This window comes from Tursiops truncatus, chromosome 11 (genome assembly GCF_011762595.2).
Source record: "Tursiops truncatus isolate mTurTru1 chromosome 11, mTurTru1.mat.Y, whole genome shotgun sequence".
NCBI lineage: Eukaryota > Metazoa > Chordata > Mammalia > Artiodactyla > Delphinidae > Tursiops > Tursiops truncatus.
Genome location: NC_047044.1, coordinates 22,152,262 through 22,170,991, shown reverse-complemented (window position 1 = coordinate 22,170,991; position 18,730 = coordinate 22,152,262). Strand labels below are relative to the sequence as shown.

Here is an 18,730-nt window from a genome sequence, read left to right as displayed (position 1 = left end):
AGCTTGATGGCTGCATCTGTGTGGCATGGACCTCATCTTGAACAGCACTGTGTTCATCTGTCAAGCATGGGGATATACAGAATATATATGTGCAATATATATGGCAGGATTGGTCTTGCATGGGTCTGTTTTCAATGAGCAACCCAGCATCCTCAAAAGACTCTTCTGCTTAAAGAAGGTGGCCAAGGCATATGTATTTGATTAATAGAACAAGAGATACATGTTCGAGGAGACGGGTGATTATGCATGGATTTCAGGATCTGGCACTCTTAATGGGCCCTGGCTTAGCTCCCACGGACCATGGCTTAAGAAGAAGAAGCTTCAATACAAAATCTACATCACAAAACATTTCTGGGACTTGGGAACAAAAGGAATCAGCAGAATTGGCACCAGCAACTTCATCAGCAAGCAGGGATGGTGCCATATCACAGATATTAGTGCCCTGAACATTGGGCACCAGCAGTTGGTGATGGTGCCCACACTGGCAGGCTGCAGTGACATTGGCAGAACAGTCAGTTGGCAGTGGCAAAAGTGCCCTTGATGGGAAGATACTGGGCACGGTAGCCAGTAGCACAGACATTGGTACCTTTGCCTCACTGGGCACCTGCAAGCTCTGAAGCAGGCTTTGGCAGTCACTACTAGAGATTTGGTACACTCAGTGGGTATTAACAGCACTGAGAGCACTTTTGGTAAGTTCTGGTAGCACTGTTTCAAGCTTTGGTGACAGGAGCCATCAACCACAATAAGCTAGAGAGGCAGAGAAGGGCAGATGCCAGTCAGCAAGTGGTCTGGTTAATGGTGCACATATGACTTGAGAGACCCAGAATGAATCATTAGGAAAAATTTCAGTAAGGTCTAGAATATGCAGAGAAGTGTAACCTCATTTTGAAGCCCTGCCTAGAATTCTTGAGAACCCCTTTTATATCTATAATGAGGGAATAATCTAAGAACTATTCCACCACCATTGGATGGAATAAAGAATAGCTTGGCTCTTAGGAAAATGTTTCTAGTTTCATAGTCTGGTATTGTTTGTTTGTTTGTTTTGTTTGTTTTTGGTCAGCTCAGAATTTTTAGTTACCTCAGACATCAAACTAAGAATTTTCAGCTTGACTTATGTGAATCCCCAGTAGAGAATCAGCTCTTAACAATAGTTTTAGTAGTAATTATTTATTTAATTCAACAAGAATTTTTAAGCACAAAATTTATATGTAACATCATTCTAGGTACTGTAAAAATGTAAAAGGGTCTAAGGTTTTTCCTTCCAGGAATATGCAATTTTCTGTGTATATATTTGAAATATATACAAATATAAGAAAATTAACTGCCAAAGTTTTTACAAGTTCCAGAAAAGAAACAAAACTTGAGTGCATTGGAGAAATTTGGGAGGAGTTTCTTCCATAGTTTCTCTTGGGGTTAATACATAGGGAAGTAAGTGAATGCCTGTGTGAGTGGGTGTGTGTGTGTGTGTGTGTGTGTGTGTGTGTGTGTGTATGAAAGTGAGCAAGAGAGAGACAGAGAGAAACAGAGTGACAGAGACAGACAGAATGGATGAATACGGGCTTCCATTTCTCCCTACTGTCTCTAGACCTAGCCGGAACACAGGCAGCATCTTCTCTCTGGAGTGATTCCCTTAATGAACTATTTGCTAAACATACTTATTAATTCCTTGAGATTAAACTCAAGCATCAGGTACCTACCCAGAAAACTTTCCCTGACCTCCGTACTTAGTTCTTCCCTCCTCTTGGAGCATTCTTTTTCGCATAGTAGTTTAGTTTTCGACATATCTATCTCTGTCTAAAGAGCAGATAGGACTCCTTGAGGCAGGAACCAGGTCTTATCCATTTTTTCATACCTATCTCTGAACCTAGCATAGGGCCAAAATGAACTATCTGATTGAATGGATGGATGAATCAGAGATTCACTGACGATCATCTGGGCATGTGGGTATCTGCAGACATTATGCATCTGGAGTTGCCCTAGCTCTCTGTCATCTGGCTCCAATCCTACCAGAAATGCTAGTCTTTGAGATGTAAGGTCAACCGTTACTTCGTGCTTACATCAGTAGCACTTAGAAAAGTATTCAGTTGAAAGTGGACACCATAAAGGTTGGTAGGTGATAATGTAATTGAGTCCCCGGGGAAAGGCAGGGAAATCAATCTTCTCTACACTTACTGCAAAAATCTCTTGTACATTTGTGGAGAATATTTCACATTCAACAATTTCTATAATACATTTACCTATTAGTATTAGAAAACTGTAAATACAATTCTTTCCCACAAAGCAGTGGCCTCCAAGTAGACAAGGAGTTGAGGGTTAAAACTGATGATGCACCGAATAAAAAGCTTTTAACCTGCTATGACTCTGTGATTCATAAATTATAGCCTTAAAATCATTTAAAGTGTTATCTATTTAGCACTTAGGCCACCATGAATTCACAGAACAAGTAAAGGTAAAATGTATTTTCTCTTGAAGACATGAAAGAAGGAATCTGGCAGGTTACTGAGTACTCATTTCCTCTGATAAGAGCAGTCGTTATCTGTTAACTAAAAACAAAACAAAACAAACAAACAAAAAAGCAAGCTGAACATCTTTTTACTAAAATAGAAGATGCTAGATCTGTGGCAGAGAGTGAAAATGGCCAGTCATTTTTCTAAAGGTGAAAGATGGATTCTTAGGTAGCGTGACAGAAGATCAAGCATCAAGCCAGAACCTAAAAGATGGAAATCTAAAATCCCATTGACCACCAACGAAGAAAATGACCACAAAGAAATACCATGTATTGAAAAACTGCTTCGCTTAGGGGTGGGAGAATAGTAACTCAGTCCTAGTTTAGCCTGCTCTGCTGAAGCTGACTTTAGGCATCTGCTTGAGTCTGAAGCATCTGACTCACTCATTACAGCTTGAAGGGCAAAGTGATGGATGAAATTCACAGCTGGATTGATGGCATATTTCAGAGGGTGGTTATTACAAATGGGAGAAAAAGTAGCATATCTGTCTGCCTGAACAAGCTAAGCAAATACTTTGGGTCACGTTTTGCTTGGAGTGTCATGAGCTATCCCCAAACCCCACGAAACAAGGAAGTTTTTAAGGTGCATAGAAATGCCTTTTTGATTTATCTGTCTCCTCCTCCAGGAACCTTCTCCTGATTCCCTGAACAGAAGAGACCTTCCCTACATCCAAAGCTTGTAATTTTACTTCTAATACAGTTTGTTCATGCTCTGTTTTTATGAAAACCCCTTGCATATTGCGCTGACTTCTGTTGTTAGACGGTAATCTCCTTGAAGGCAGATACTGTGTAACTTCATCTTTTTCTTTTCCTCCTTGTCCTGTGTCTGAGACATAAGTAGATGCTCAAGGCATTTGCAGATATAAATTGAACAGAGACTTCTCACTTGACTGCTACTGATCAAAAGTAAGAAATAGAGCCAAATTATATTCAACTATTAAAGTAGAACTTAATTCAATTGTACAGGAAAGGTAGGGGATAATGGCTCTTCAAAATGGTGGGTATGTTGTTTTAGAGCTCTTGCGTAGATTTACTTAATTCTGCTTTATTATGAAATCACTATGTCTTTAGCACTGCCACGGTCTGAACATTCAGCTTCTCAGTTCATTTCCATTCCATTCTACGCCACCTACATTTACCAAGCCCTTGCTGTTTAAAGTACTCTCTATCTCCACCCTTTTCCCACTTTCCACTTAGCACTGGGGACTGAATACATTACCTCTAAGAGGTACAGACAGGAAGCAGTCTTGCTATTATGCTTATTCATTTAATCTCTTAGATAGGAAGGCCCTAGTTATGATTTTAAATAACTTCTTTTCTAGCTCCTGATGAGTTAAACAATAATCTTAAATATATTAAAAATTAATTTTAGTGAATGATGATCAGAATTGGAAGTTTTGCCCTTTTCTTATTTAAAAATGGAATAATCTGCCTTGTGAGAAATGAAAATGAAAAGAATGGAAAGCTCACTATTGTAAAGTAGTCATGGGCATTTTCAGTCACAGACTCTCTTATATCAGTAATTGAGTTCCTTTCTGTTGCTTTTTGGCCCCAGGCAAGAGCAACCCCCCAAATTTATTAAGTTTTGTTAATTTGGTAAGCACTTATTGAACAAATACAAGTGGCTATGACTAATTTTAACTTAGTCCTTCTAAGTGACAGACACTTCATATGCATTTGAAAATGTATAACTCACAATAACTTAATGTGGTAGGTTCTACTGTTATCTCCATTTTACAGATAAGGAAACAGATTATAGAATTTAAGTAACATGTCCAAGGTGACACAAGTAGTAGGTGGCTAACCTAGAATTAAATTAGGTTAAAATAAAAGCTCAAGAAAGTTCCTTTTTGAAAATTCTAAGTTCCTGGAAGGCAGCTTAAATGGATTATCCCCTTAGTATCCTCATTGTGCTTTGAAGTATAATGTTTAGACAATATAGTTAAGAACCTCAGTTAAACTGCTCAGGTCTGAATCCTAGTTTATCCATCTAAAATAGCATTCATACTTTCTTGTCACTCTGTCTGTTCCCTTGCTTAATATTTCTCCATAGCACCAATCATTACCTGATAGGACATATTTTTACTAATTTTTGTTTGCATACCCCACTAAAATAAGCTGCATGAGGAGAATGACCTTGTAGGTCCTGTTTCCTCACCATCCTCAACATCTAGAACAGTGCCTGACATGTGGTCGGTATTTCATAAAATATCTATTAAATGAATAAATAAAAGGAGATCCACTTTGCTTATTGTTTATACCTGAAGTAATAATTTTCAGATACAATTAATGGATTGAAGGAACCTCACTTTTTTTCTTGGTTCACCTTCAATCTTCTTTTAAAATTTTACTTAATATATATGAATACAGCACATATGATGTACCAAGTTCCATTTTAAGTGCTTTACAAATATTGACTCATTTAATTCTTAGAACACCCCTACGGGGCAGGTGAAATCAAACTCAGGGAGCTCTGGCCATGGTACCAACTATTACACCATGTTGCTTCCTGGCTTAATCCTGTAAAAATGTCATCTCTGTATAGTTTAATGCTCTAATGATGTGTCTTCACTCTCTCCTAGAGAGTGCCCTTCCATCTTGCCCATCTCTCCCTCCTCTCTATCCAGATTAAAGAAGAAAATAAATAAGATTATTTTAGTTATTTTACTTAATTATACCTTTCCATCTTGGACACAGCAATTCCTACTGCTAGTGAAGCTTTTCTAAGGCCGCCTACAAGGATAAACAAGCAGCTTGACCCCCAGTGGCTGCTGGACAGCTGACGTGGTCTGTGTCTTCCTTTCTCCTCTTTCAAGTGTCTCCTTCCTGCTTTTCTAGGGCTTTTGGATCCCTGCTACGGCCCTTCCCTTCCAGTCTTGAGAATGGAGTTTAGTGGCCTACGGAAGTTGTAAAAATTGCCTTTACAGCCTGAAACTTAAAAGGAAACCCAATTTTATAATCAATTCCTTTTCCTGTGTTTCGTCATTTGGTTCTTTCTTGTCCTTTTACAGTTTCTCTCACAAATACCCAAGCATCTTCAGAGCCTTGGGTCTCAGGTATAACAAAGTATCACCCAGGAGGCAATTGTCATGAGGACAGACACCTGGGATTTTCGCTCCAGCTCTGTCACTACGGAACAATCTGCCTTGAGGCGAGCCATTTAGTATGACCGATGCTTATCCTCACCTGTGAAATGACTCAGGTGAGAGGTTGAGCTGGATATTTTAAGGCCCTCTGCTGCTCTAAATTGTGATTTTCTTGGAAGAATTACATTAGGAAGAGAAAGTGCTCAGATATCTAAATTCCTTTACTCTTACTACTGATCGCACTACCATTCCAAGGGAGCCATTGTTCTTTATTAAGTGGGGGTGAACTTCTCAAAGGTGAAGGATGACAGCTGCTGGGAATGGCGATAGATCAGAATTTATTTACTTGCAGAATTCCTCCCATATTTCTCTGTAAATATCATGGGGGATACGATAAATGATAGTAATGATAGTTCACAGTTCATAGTAAAATGATAGTTCAGTTTGCTGGTATACATAATAAAGTATTCTAAGATAAATTCACTTAAAATAAAACATTTCAAATCCTCCATCTTCAGCTTAGGAAGAATGCAGCAGTCACCTTGCTTTCTGAAATGGTGTAAAAACCTTGGAACGGAGCGTCCATAAGTAACTTGGGACTGCACTGCTCTCACGTCTAGCAGTTATTTGGATATCTATCCAGCCCAAACAGCTATAGCTATTCTGTACTTTGTGTATACTGGGCTTTGTCATTTCAAAGGGCTCAAAGAGCTTTATAAATAGCGGCCATTCCTTCTCCCAATGTACTCCCGAAGAACAGGCTGGTTATTGGTTTCCACTTGTAAACAGAAAGCATGGGGGCAAGGTGGAGGAGGTCTCTGGAGGAAAATGCAGGCCACCAGGTTGTGGGTGTTATATTCATGAAGGACCTGCCTTACTTCTTTGTAAAACATTTAAATATAAAGGTGCTCAGCTGGGAAATTTCCTAACCTGGGAGTCCTAATTTGACCTATTCAGGACTGATTTCTTTCTTTTTTTTAAATTTTCATTAAACAAGCAATTATAAATTTATTTATTTATTTTTGGCTGTGTTGGGTCTTCGTTTCTGTGTGAGGGCTTTTTCCAGTTGCGACAAGCGGGGGCCACTCTTCATCGCGGTACGCGGGCCTCTCACTATCGCGGCCTCTCTTGTTGTGAAGCACAGGCTCTAGAGTGCAGGCTCAGTAGTTGTGGCTCAACGGGCCCAGTTGCTCCGCGGCATGTGGGATCTTCCCAGACCAGGGCTTGAACCCGTGTCCCCTGCATTGGCAGGCAGACTCTCAACCACTGCGCCACCAGGGAAGCCCAGGACTGATTTCTAATCTGCATTCTTGTTTGGCTCAGTCCAGTCTAATAAATATTAACTGAGCATTACTACATCCAGGTGCTCCATGCTTAGGAAATGAAGATGAATATGAAAACGATCCTAATCTTGAGTGAGAGACACAAACTAGTCAATAGGTAGTTTTATCGGGTGTAATGGGAGCACAGAAGGTTAAATTAGCACTCTAGCCCAGATAGAGGATGTCTCAAAAGGCTTCTCCAAGGAATAAATCTTAAGGAATGAATACTAGTGTGAAGAAAGGCAGCAGCTGAGGTGCAGAAAGAAAAAAAGGAGTTTCTGACACAGAATGGCTAGATTCTCAGGAATTCCATTTAGCTGTTCCTGTGAAGGAAGACTATATTTCTCAGCTTACCTGGCAGTTTAGCAAGGGTCATGAAACTGAGTTCTGGTGAGTCAAATGTGGTCTAAAGTAAATGATGCACTTCCAAGCCTGGCGACAGAATATCCTGTGTGATCGTCTATGTTCCTCTCTCCCCTACCCTTAGGGCAGCTCTCAAAGAACTCCAAGATGGGAGAACCACATGACGGAAGAAGCCTGGATCCCTGAGTTTCTGCTTGGAGGAAAGCTGCCTAAACCACCATGGACTTAGCATGAGTGAGAAATAAATTTAATAATGTTAAGCCACTGAGATTTTGGAGTTGTTTGTTACAGTGGCTAGAGTTCATTACCTGATTATATAGACTAAGGAATAATAAGAAAGATCTGAATGACTTGCTGTCACTTCAAAGTTTATTTATTCCAAATGACCTTAAGGTCAACTACTCTTTCTTCCTTCCTCGTTCTCCAATGGCACCAACATTTATCCTGAAAACGAAATAATCTTTTACACTGATCTAAGTGAGCATGTCTGTTTGTCCCAGAATGAAAAGACATTTACAGAATTGAATAGATCTTGAAAAGACTCTAGAAACACCACAGCTTCTCCCACCAAGGACCATACCTACAGGAGGTGGAATACCCCATGCCCTCAGTTAGACCGTGGGTCCAGTCGTGTATTAACTTTAGGTTAGGGCCGCCATACTAACTGTGCACATATGTGTGTGGGATTGTGTTTGAGAGTATATCTTTTACTGGATGTCCACAGGGTGGTAGGTCAAACATCGAATGGCATGAAATTTAAGATGCCTGCCAGTGAAAAGAAAGAAATGCAAGAAAAAAGAATGAGGATAGATGGAGAGTGAGTGTGGCACAGGGGAATGAAAAGTTACCCTGTGAAAAGGTACAACAAGAGAATCTGTGCCTATAGCCTATGTTTTGTCGTTGCCCTTCTGAAAAATAGCAGAAGAAGCAGGAATGGTTTGCTATCATTTTTCTAAGTGACAGGGAAATAAGACTGAACCTTCCTTTCTAGAGTTTTAAAAAAGTTACATTGGTTGTACAATTTCCCCCTAAATCTTGCACACATCTTCATCAACCATCAAGACTAGAATCAACAAACATCTGAATTTCAAGCACCTTGAAAGAACTAGGGTCTTTAAGAGCAGAATCCTGGGCAGGAAGCCAAACTGAGATAATGTCACATTCATAATACTCCTTTGAACTCTGAAATAATTAGGGATTCTATTGTATTAAGACTTTAATTTTGGAGGTAGCAAAGTCACAGCTATAACCAAATCTGGTCCCTAATGCTTTGTTTAATTGATAAAGTGGAAACAAGACCAATTTTGTTTTGGGGGGGCAGCGTTTATGCTCTCCAGTTTGCCACAATTTCCACTACTCCATATTGTCTTGCCTTTAAAAGTGTTTGAGTTTTCAGTCCTTGCCAGTATATCTCTGTATCCCAAGCTTTTTTTGGTCAACTGTTGCCTTTATCTATTTGTTCTGATCAGGTCTAAAGTTAAATGGTCCCTTTTACTGTCTAGCTGTGTTAGTTTTTTAAAAATGTGTTTAATTTGCTAACATCCTTAAAGTATTTTCCGAGAGAGTTTGACCAATTCACTTCCCTAATATAGATGAAAATATGCTCCTTTCAATAATGAGGCACCAATGAAGAATGAACATGTTTTTAAAATTTGTAATGTTTTATAGGATTCCTGATTTGTATGCATCACTTAGATCAGTGGCATTCAAATCATGAAGTCTTTATGTGCAATTGGCAAATCTTCAAGGTCTCTAATTTCTGTATGATTGTGTCATGTCATGCTACATTATACCTAATTTTACAGATTAGAGACATGTGCCTCTTTTTTGAATGGTGATTACTAATGTGTTACTAAATCATCTAATTGTGAACATCATAGTACCATGAAGATGGCCCATGGAAATAAAAGATGCCTTTATTGTTGTAACCATGTAATGGTTATTCCATTTTGACCACAAAGGTAGACATGGAAACTAGACTGTAAAGTGGATCATTATAAAGTGTATCTGTAGCAGGAAGACTTCTGAGATGGCCCCAATGATCCCACCTCTTGGTATTCACACACTGTGTAAATACCTCTTCCTATGTTTGGGCTGGATTAGTGGCTTGATTGTAATGAATAGAATAGGCAAAAGGATGGGATGTTACGAAAGACTGAGATTTTCATCTTGCTAGCGTGTTCTTGTCCTCTCGCTTATGCTGTTCAAACTAGCTTCATGTTTCTTTATGGAGGGGCCCATGTGACAAGGAAACGAGGAAGGCCTTCAGCCAATAAATAGCTTGAGAGGCACTGAGGCCTCAGACCGAAATCTCCCAAAGATAAGAATCCTGCCTACAACCACATGAGTGAGCTAGGAAGTGGATCTTCCCCAGCTGAGTCTCAAGATGACTGTAGTCCTGTGAGAGACCCCAGAGCCAGAAGACCCAGCTAAGCTGCTCCTAGATTCCTTCCCCACAGAAACAGAGATAATAAATGTTGTTATATCCCAATAAGATTTGAGGTAACTTGTTATACAGCAATAGATACCTAACAGAGAATCTTGTTTTTCTATTGGAATAAGAGACAACTCTGTTTTTGTTCTGTTTTGTTTTCTTAAACCAAAATCTCAAACTGAGGATGGGGAAGGGGATAATTTATCTGGACAGAGGTGTTCAGTGCCATTCTGTGAAAAAAACAATTGAAACCATGTAGCCCAACACATACTGGTAAAATTGAACTGAACTTAAAAATGTAGGTGTTTATTATGCAGTAAAATAAAGTAGGGTTGCAATGAACAAAACAATGAATACCAGAAACTGTGCTATGATCAAGAGTCCTGTGATAACTACACTTACTAGTCATCAAATATTTTGAGTGTTGAGAAACTCCAACATGTAACTGAGAGAATGAGCAGGCAAGGAGAGGGAATGGCAGAGAGGCAGGAAGATAACTGGGTATTGTGGAGGCCGAAAGAGGACGAGGTTGACAGCTGACAAGAGTATCAGAACCTACTGAAGCCAAGGTGAGGTGAAAGCAGCTTATGGAATTTCTGCTCTGCTGGTCACTGGTGACCTTAGCACTGTCATGTGGGGTGGCAGCAGACGAACTAGTTAGACCCAAGTAGGTTGAAGGATGAGTGGGAGCAAATAGCGAGTGTAGACAGTTACCAAGTAATTCCAAAAGATATTATGAAACAGGAAAGTATAAGAAAAAACATTAAAAAGTGAAGTGAGCATGTGATATAAAAGTTGCTAGCGTGCTGAAATGCATTTTCAATTCAGGATGAGAGATTAAGAGAGCAGATACACTGTGGGCCTTGACACGAAATCCTGCAAACCTTTAAAATGATAATCCTTTGAATTCCTGACCTCCAGGTGCTATACTGTCAAAGGACAAAAGAGATTATGCCCTTATAAAAAGATTTTAAAGGATTATCCAAAGACTTGGCAACACAGAATTCTTACCTGGAGAAAGGTAAATTACACGTTGCAGATAAGTAATCAGATAATTTCCCTGTGTCTAGGGGACAGAAAAAGCCCAATATGCTTAAAGTTTCTAGGAAACTACAAAATAAGCCATCTTCTCATAGAACTTTTGGTATGTGTCCCTTCTTAAAAAGAGAAAAGGTAGTGTATATATGTCCATGCCACTCTCTCACTTCCAAATGTAAAATAGCTAGTGGGAAGCAGCCACATAGCACAGGGAGATCAGCTTGGTGCTCTGTGACCACCTAGAGGGGTGGGATAGGGAGGGTGGGAGGGAGATGCAAGAGGGAGGGGGTATGGGGATATATCTATACATATAGCTGATACACTTTGTTAGACAGCAGAAACTAACACACCATTGTAAAGCAATTATACTCCAGTAAAGATGTTAAAAAAAAAAATGTAAACCGCTATGGGGATGTACTAGGGTTCCCATTGAACCTCAACCACCCTCATACTTGAAATGATGAGGTGCCTTAATTTTGCCAGTCTTGTGGGTATTAACTGGTATCTTATTGTCATCTTAATTAGCATTGCACCAATTACTAAGGAGGCCAAGCATTTTTTCATGCTTATTTTCCATTAGTGTATCCCCTGAAATGTTATGCCTTGTAACTTATTCTGGCAATTATTTTGTTAATTTGCCTATGGTTCACTTATAAATTTGTAATATTTCTTTATGTAAAATAGATCCTTACCCTTTGATAGAAAAAAAAAAAGAGAGAAGGGTAAAAGTCGTGGGAAACTTTCGGACCTAAGGAAAGACTGAGTTGGGGTTGGTGAGGGAAGTGGATGCTGGATGAAGATGGATAATTAAGCTTTGCTACTAAAGGTCAGGCACTGTAAAACACAGGAAAGAATGGATGGAGAAGAGGAATTAATGTGATTACTGTTCTAAAGATGTCTACGTGGAACACATTCTTTGTGTTCAGGGCATCAAATGAACTGGAGACCATTCAGATCTTTGCACTGGTAAATACTTCAATATTAAAAAGGGAATATTATAGAAAAAACATTGTTACCAAAAGAATAAACTTCTGTATTTGAAACTTGAAACAACAAATACAAATAAAGCATAAAAAACATGCATGGAACCGTGCTAACACATTGAGATTGCACTTAGCAAACCACCTTTTCTCTGTTTAGGAACAATCTCACCAATTCCAAAACACAGTATGTTAATTAAAGGATCTCAGGTAGCAATCATGGAGTATTTCTCATGACAGATGATGACACAAATATTCTGAGGACCAAAACTGCACAAGCAAGATGAAGAGACATTTTGTCCATTTTTTGGCAGTGCAAAGTTAGAGTGAATGCAAATGAACGTGCTGGCAGCGGAATTACACTGTCGACCACCTAAAGGTTGGGCTCATGACCTAAGAAGGCAAAGCATCCATCTGTAGCATTGTAACATTCTGTTTGTACTGCTGAACACGGGTTTGGATGTTTTTATATCTTCTCTACTCATCCGGGTGCATAGTAAGCACTTCAGCATCAGCCTCTTGATAGAAGCTTAATTTTGTGTTATTTCTATTATATTGTTTTCTCTAATGGGAATGATATTCTCTCTTAAAAATAAATACGTCATTTATTCTTCAAATAATTCTGGGTTCAGGTTCTTTTGTTTCTCAAAATGGCCTGTACAGGATTATAGACACAGCTTAAAAATTGAGATATTCTTTGATTAAAATATTTATATTTGAATAACATGTGAAAAAATATTCATTCGTTTAGTCACTCATTCTTTCATTCTTTTAATGTGCATGTATTGAGCTAAGCACAGTGGGAAGGTCAAGGATGGATGTGACATTGTCTCTGCCCTCAGGATGCTTATAACATAAAAGTAGTAAAATATTATTAGTACCTTCAGACAGAACAAGCATAGGGCCATCAAATCTCAGAGGAAAGAAAGAGCAGGGTATTCTTTCATTCCACAAATTATTTTTTGATGTGGTAGGCACTATTCCGGGGACTGGATATATAAAAGGGAAAAAGATAGCCAAGGTCCCTTATTTCATTGACCTTGCATCCTGGGGGTGAGATGAAAAATAAGGAAGAAAACAAACAAATAAATAATATAACTTCAGGCAGCCACAAGTGCTATGAAGAAAACTGAAGCAGGACAATATGAAGGACAGTGACAGTAGGTGAGGGGTGTGACTTTGAGGGCACAAAACCCTCTGTGAGGAGGTGACAGCTGAGTAGAGATTTGATGGTGCAAGGAGCGAGCACTTGAAGATATGAAGAAAAGGCTTTCCAGGCAGACAGACCAATACAAAAAGGCTTTGAGACAAAAATGAGTTTGGCATGTTCTGGAACAAAGCCACATGACTAGAGTGTGGGAGAAAGGGAGAGTGACAGATGAGGTCATATTGGTGGGAAGGGGTCAGATCCTACTGACTTTCGTAGGTCATGATAAAGATTCTGTTCTAAGTGAGAAAGGGAATCCACTGGAGATTTTAATCAGGATGTGGCATGATCTGATTTACATTTCTTTCTGGGCGCCGTGTGGAAATTCAACCGTAAAGTGGTAAGAACGGTAACCAGGACAGAGATTAGGCATCTATGCATTGTCCAGGTGAGAGGACCAATGAGAAATTGACTCAAGTAGTCTAACCTAGAGATGACAGGTTAGAATCTATTGTGGTAGCCTGATTAGAGGTGGTTGGTGTGGACTAGGGTAATAATTACTAAGGTGGTGAGAAGTGGTTTCACTTTAGGAGAAGTTTCACAAAAAAAAGTGATGTAGAACCGTTTGAGTTGAACTTTAAATGGCAGGCAGATTTGTGACAAGTGGGGAGTCATTCACTGATTTATTGAGTGCCTCCTAGGGGGCAGGCACTGTGGCAGGTTCTGGCGTTACAGCAGTGCAGGAGTCCTTGCTGAGAGTGAGGAGAAAACTTGCTGAGGAACTAATATTCTAAGTAAAGATACAAAAGTAGCGAGGTGAACAGTATGTTAATTACCTCCAGAATTACCTCCAGATACAGTTTTAAGGATGCTTTATTCTTTTTCTTTTAGTTTAGAAAATTGTATGACTAAAACTCCTTTGTATGCTTGACTTTCCTTGAATTTGCAAAAGTGGTAAGTTTCTATCAGTAGAAACTCAGTTCATTGTCAGCAAATTTCATCATGTCACTTCCTTAGAAACAGTTAGTATTTATCTTTATATATTTATAAATACTAAGGTTAGTATTTATCTTTCCCATTCTGAGAAGGAGAAATTATAGCCTCCTTAGAAAGGAAAAGCACAGAGGAGAATACAAAATATATAATAAATTCATATATTTAGGTGCATCTATTGCCGTCCATCTGCTACCCTGCCTCTACTCTTGCCCCCTGAATCTTTTTCCAAGTGTATGACCCAACTTCAACATTCCCTCCTTCTAATTCCTCTTGTATACAGTCTTCAGAATTAACTGGCCTAAAGCAGTCTAGTCATGTCCATTCCCCTGTGCTTACAGAATAAATTTCAAATTCCTTAGCCTGATACCAACCTGACCCAACTTACTTTTTCTGTTTTAACTCTGACTCCAAATTGTTTTAATCACATTGGATTTTTTCTTCTTTTTTTAAAAATTATTTTTTAAACCATGGTGAAATAACAAAATGTAAAATTTGCCACCTTAAACCATCCTGAAGTATACACTTTAGCGGCATTAAGTACATTCACAGTGTTGTGCAAATCCCACTGGATTTTAAACCACACGAGTATCGCTCTTCCCCTAATGCTTCTGGCAGTTTGTTGCCTGGACTGTACCTCTATCTATGTGATTCCTGCTGGCCCCTGAAATGCCTTTCCCTTTCCTTACCAATTAAAATCCTACATATCCTGAAGACCAGTTGTTTTAGGCTCTTATGAAACCTCATCTGGAAACAGAAGGTTAACTCTGTTGCTAGGTAACATACTACTTAAAGTTAAAATGATGCCTGGTTGGTAAATTGCATCTGGACTGGGAAGATTTATACATGAACTACAAATACCTGATGGGGATGCGATATTTTGGACTTCCCTGAGTGATGACTTGTGATTAGGCAGGTTCCTTGTCCCTGGAGGCTAGGGCTATGGAGTTATTACAAGAGATGAGCCTTTAAGGGCATGAGGCTTCTGATCCAGGAACGTTCTTGTACCCACCCTATATTGATCTTGTCTTCTTGCACCTGATCTGTCACCTGGGGGGCATGGACTGATGTTTGTACTGACATAAAGAATCCCACTGAAGAAAAACTCTCAAGTTGCCCTGCTAGCCAGTGGCATTTCCTGTATTATATCTTTCTTGATAGATCTACTGTGGCTCATAGTAGTCTTATGAGTCTGAATGTTTAGCTGGACTAAGAAGACCTGCTTTGAGGAGTTGCATCAATATGCAGACATATTGTCCTAAATCCTAATACCCCTTGCACACCTGGACTTAAAACCACTGGGACTATATTCAGGGCTAAGGTAATAAAGCATGGCTTACCTTTGGAAGGAGCTGGATTGCCTGTAGAATTCTTTGTCTGTGCCCAGAATTAAGGATTCCAATTTCCAACAGATCTTGATCTTCCATAACATTGCTTCCCTGAAACAAAACCAGAAATGTTATAAATTAAATCAGGCATTTTTACTGTGGGTAAACAATGATTTTCTTAATACAGAGAAAAATAATCAACAAGTGATCTGATTTTTATAGACAAAAACATAGAGTCATTCTTCTGTGAGGGTGAGGTGAGAGTAGATCACCTATATGACTGTGTTGAAGGTTCTGGGAAAGTTTTCTTTCCATCACAAATACTCTCATGGCTTACTATTTATGGTTGGATTATCTGCATTGGGAATTCATTCCTGTGACTCAAAACCTTGTTCCCCTAAAAATGTATATGCTTCTAGGAAGAGTTGTCATTTAAAACTATCAGTGACCTATGCATTGAGGTGAATGAACAAGTTTTTTTTCCCTCTGAAAATAGATTTTGTAAGAAGAGCTGATGGAATAATTGAAGTATACTAGGCAAGTTAAAAGAGAATTAATAATTAATCTTAAATATTGGATGTCAGATACCTGACCAAGATGTGAGGACAGAACAATGAGTAAGATGCAGGTCCCTGCCCTCAACTCTCTATTCCTTCCAGTCCAGTGATGGAAACAGATTGTTCAAAGGCAGTTAGGATGCTGTGAATATGCTATGATGGTGACACATGCTTGGTAGTGTAGAGGGGATCTGGGATATGTTTGCAGGGGAGATGATGTCTAATCAGATGTCTGAAGGATGGTTTGGATTTAGCATTCAAAATGGGAAGGACTAGGAGAAATTATGTGCAATGTCATGTGGGTAAGAAAGAACACAGTTTACTTGGAAACATCAAGTTCTAGGATAAGTTGGAGAGAGGAGCAAAAGGTAAGTCTGGAAAGATAAGGAAAGGCCAGACTATACAGACGTTGTATGCCACGCTGAGGAATTTAGACTTCATCTTGACCATAATGGGAAGCCTGGACGGATTTTAAGAAAAGGAGTTACATGATGAGATTCCATATTTAGAAGGATCAATTTGTTTTCTGTGGCTGGGCCACAATTTCCTTACCTATAAAATGATGAGGTTGAGCCACATAATCTCCAAGGATCAGTCTAGTCCTGATACTCTCTGATTTCAATGATTTCTTGACCTCTGATTAATATTCCAACACAGAAATTTATTTATTTTGGCTGTGCCATGAGGCTTGTGGGATTTTAGTGCCCTGACAAGGGATCAAACCTGGGCCCTCAGCAATAAGAGGGTGGAGTCCTAACCACTGAACTGCCAGGGAACTCCCTGTAACACAGAAATCTATAAATGGCTTATTTTGTCCCTAAATTTTAGTCTTTTGGAGCTTGCAAGCTAGAGTTTCCCTTTAAATAAATCTATAGAGAAGTTCAAGAATTCAGATCACTGCTTTCTATGGACAAGTCAAAGTCTGTCCTACTAATGTGTGAAATAAAAACACTTATGAATAGAAATTACAGAATACCTATTTATGGAGAGCAGTGGGTACTGATGAATATTTAAAGCAAAAGAGAATGAACTGGAAAGGGCAATCATGGGAGCATGGAGACCATTAGAAGACCACAGTAGTTGTTCTATAGATGATGTGGGCTTAGACTAAGGTAGTGGTCACAGGAGACTGAAAGAAGTGAGTGGATCTGAAAACTATCAAGAAGTTTGACTTGGTGATTGAATGCACAGAATGATGGAGAAACTCAGAATACACATCAGTTCCAGGCTTCAGCAGTAGGGGTAGACCGTGATGCCTTTTCCTGAGAAAGTAAAGGAGGAGGGGCCAGTTTACTATGGTGCAAAGACTAATGTCTTTCCCTGGACTGGCACAGAACAGATGAATGTAAACAATTTAATATCGGACTATGTTATAAATGGATGAATTGGCTGTTCTTAGAAAGATTAAAGTCATTAGAATGGCATCATAGCTAGGGATTTACAATGGGCGCTCACCAGACAAAAACATTCCACCTACGCATAGTAACATTCCTGTGCTTAAGCTACTCTGGCCACCTTGGAGAAGGCAGAACTACGCAGGTAGAGCAGCATGATAATAAAAGCCTAATGCTAACAAATAAGCCAGTCTTGGGAGTATGCCACAGGAAACACTGCTCTCATAAAGTACTCAGTGCACACAATAGGGCATGGCTAAGGATATAAATGACTTCATTTTGAGAAAGCGTTATTATTTTCAGAAATGGACTAGTGTGTCATGAGTGGGATATATGATGCCGTTCTGTGTTTGACTTTCACTCTTTAAGGGGTTTTCCAAAGGAGTTAAAAGGCCCTTAAAAAACAAAAACAAAAACAAAAACTTTGGCCACCTATGTATTAGATCATTATCTGGTTTTCCACTGGCTAAATTACCAGTCCACAACTTAAGCTTATACAAAATATAGAACCTGGGTTCTTTACACAAACACAAAACACACCAGGATGCTATAGTCTGATTTAGCTACTATCTATAGGTAATACTGAAAACTTGATTTCAGTGTTTGAATACTAAAATGATTTAAAAAAATTAATCCTTAAATCATAAACAATACGAAAAGACAACCCTCAGAATGGGAGAAAATATTTGCAAATGAAGCAACTGACAAAGGATTAATCTCCAAAATTTACAAGCAGCTCAAAATCAAAAAACAAACAACCCAATCCAAAAATCGGCAGAAGACCTAAACAGACATTTCTCCAAAGAAGATATACAGATTGCCAACAAACACACGAAAGGATGCTCAACATCACTAATCATTAGAGAAATGCAAATCAAAACTACCATTAGGTATCACGTCACACTGGTCAGAATGGCCGTCATCAAAAAATCTATAAACAAAAATGCTGGAGAGGGTGTGGAGAAAAGGGAACCCTCTTGCACTATTGGTGGGAATGTAAACTGATACAGCCACTATGGAGAACAGTATGGAGGTTCCCTAAGAAACTAAAAATAGAACTACCATACAACCCAGCAATCCCACTGGGCATATACCCTGCAAAAACCATAATTCAAAAAGAGTCATGTACCAAAACGTTCATTGCAGCTCTATTTACAATAGCCAGGACATGGAAGCAACCTAAGTGTCCATCAACAGATGAATGGATAAAGAAGATGTGGCACATATATACAATGGAATATTACTCAGTCATAAAAGGAAATGAAATTGAGTTATTTGTAGTGAGGTGGATGGACCTAGAGTCTGTCATACAGAGTGAAGTAAGGCAGAAAGAGAAAAACAAACACAGTATGCTAACACATATATATGGAATCTAAAAAAAAAAAAGGTCATGAAGAACCTAGGGGCAGAGGAGCTTCAAGATGGCGGAATAGTAAGTCGTGGAGATCACCTTCCTCTCCACAGATACATCAGAAATACATATACATGTGGAACAACTACTACAGAACACCTACTGAATGCTGGCAGAAGACCTCAGACCTCCCCAAAGGCAAGAAACTCCCCACGTACCTGGGTAAGGCAA

At 39.1% G+C, this 18,730-nt stretch overlaps 1 protein-coding gene across 16 annotated transcripts in view; it reads right to left on the bottom strand.

Moving 5' to 3' along the window:
• ANKS1B (ankyrin repeat and sterile alpha motif domain containing 1B) overlaps nucleotides 1-18,730 on the bottom strand; it is a 416,932-nt gene that overhangs the window by 327,855 nt on the left and 70,347 nt on the right. For all 16 annotated transcript variants that reach the window (XM_033866212.2, XM_033866217.2, XM_019918430.3 and 13 more), the window contains exon 2: nucleotides 15,210-15,308. In XM_033866212.2, the coding sequence (XP_033722103.2) occupies nucleotides 15,210-15,308 (99 nt within the window). The remainder of the gene's footprint in view (nucleotides 1-15,209; nucleotides 15,309-18,730) is intronic.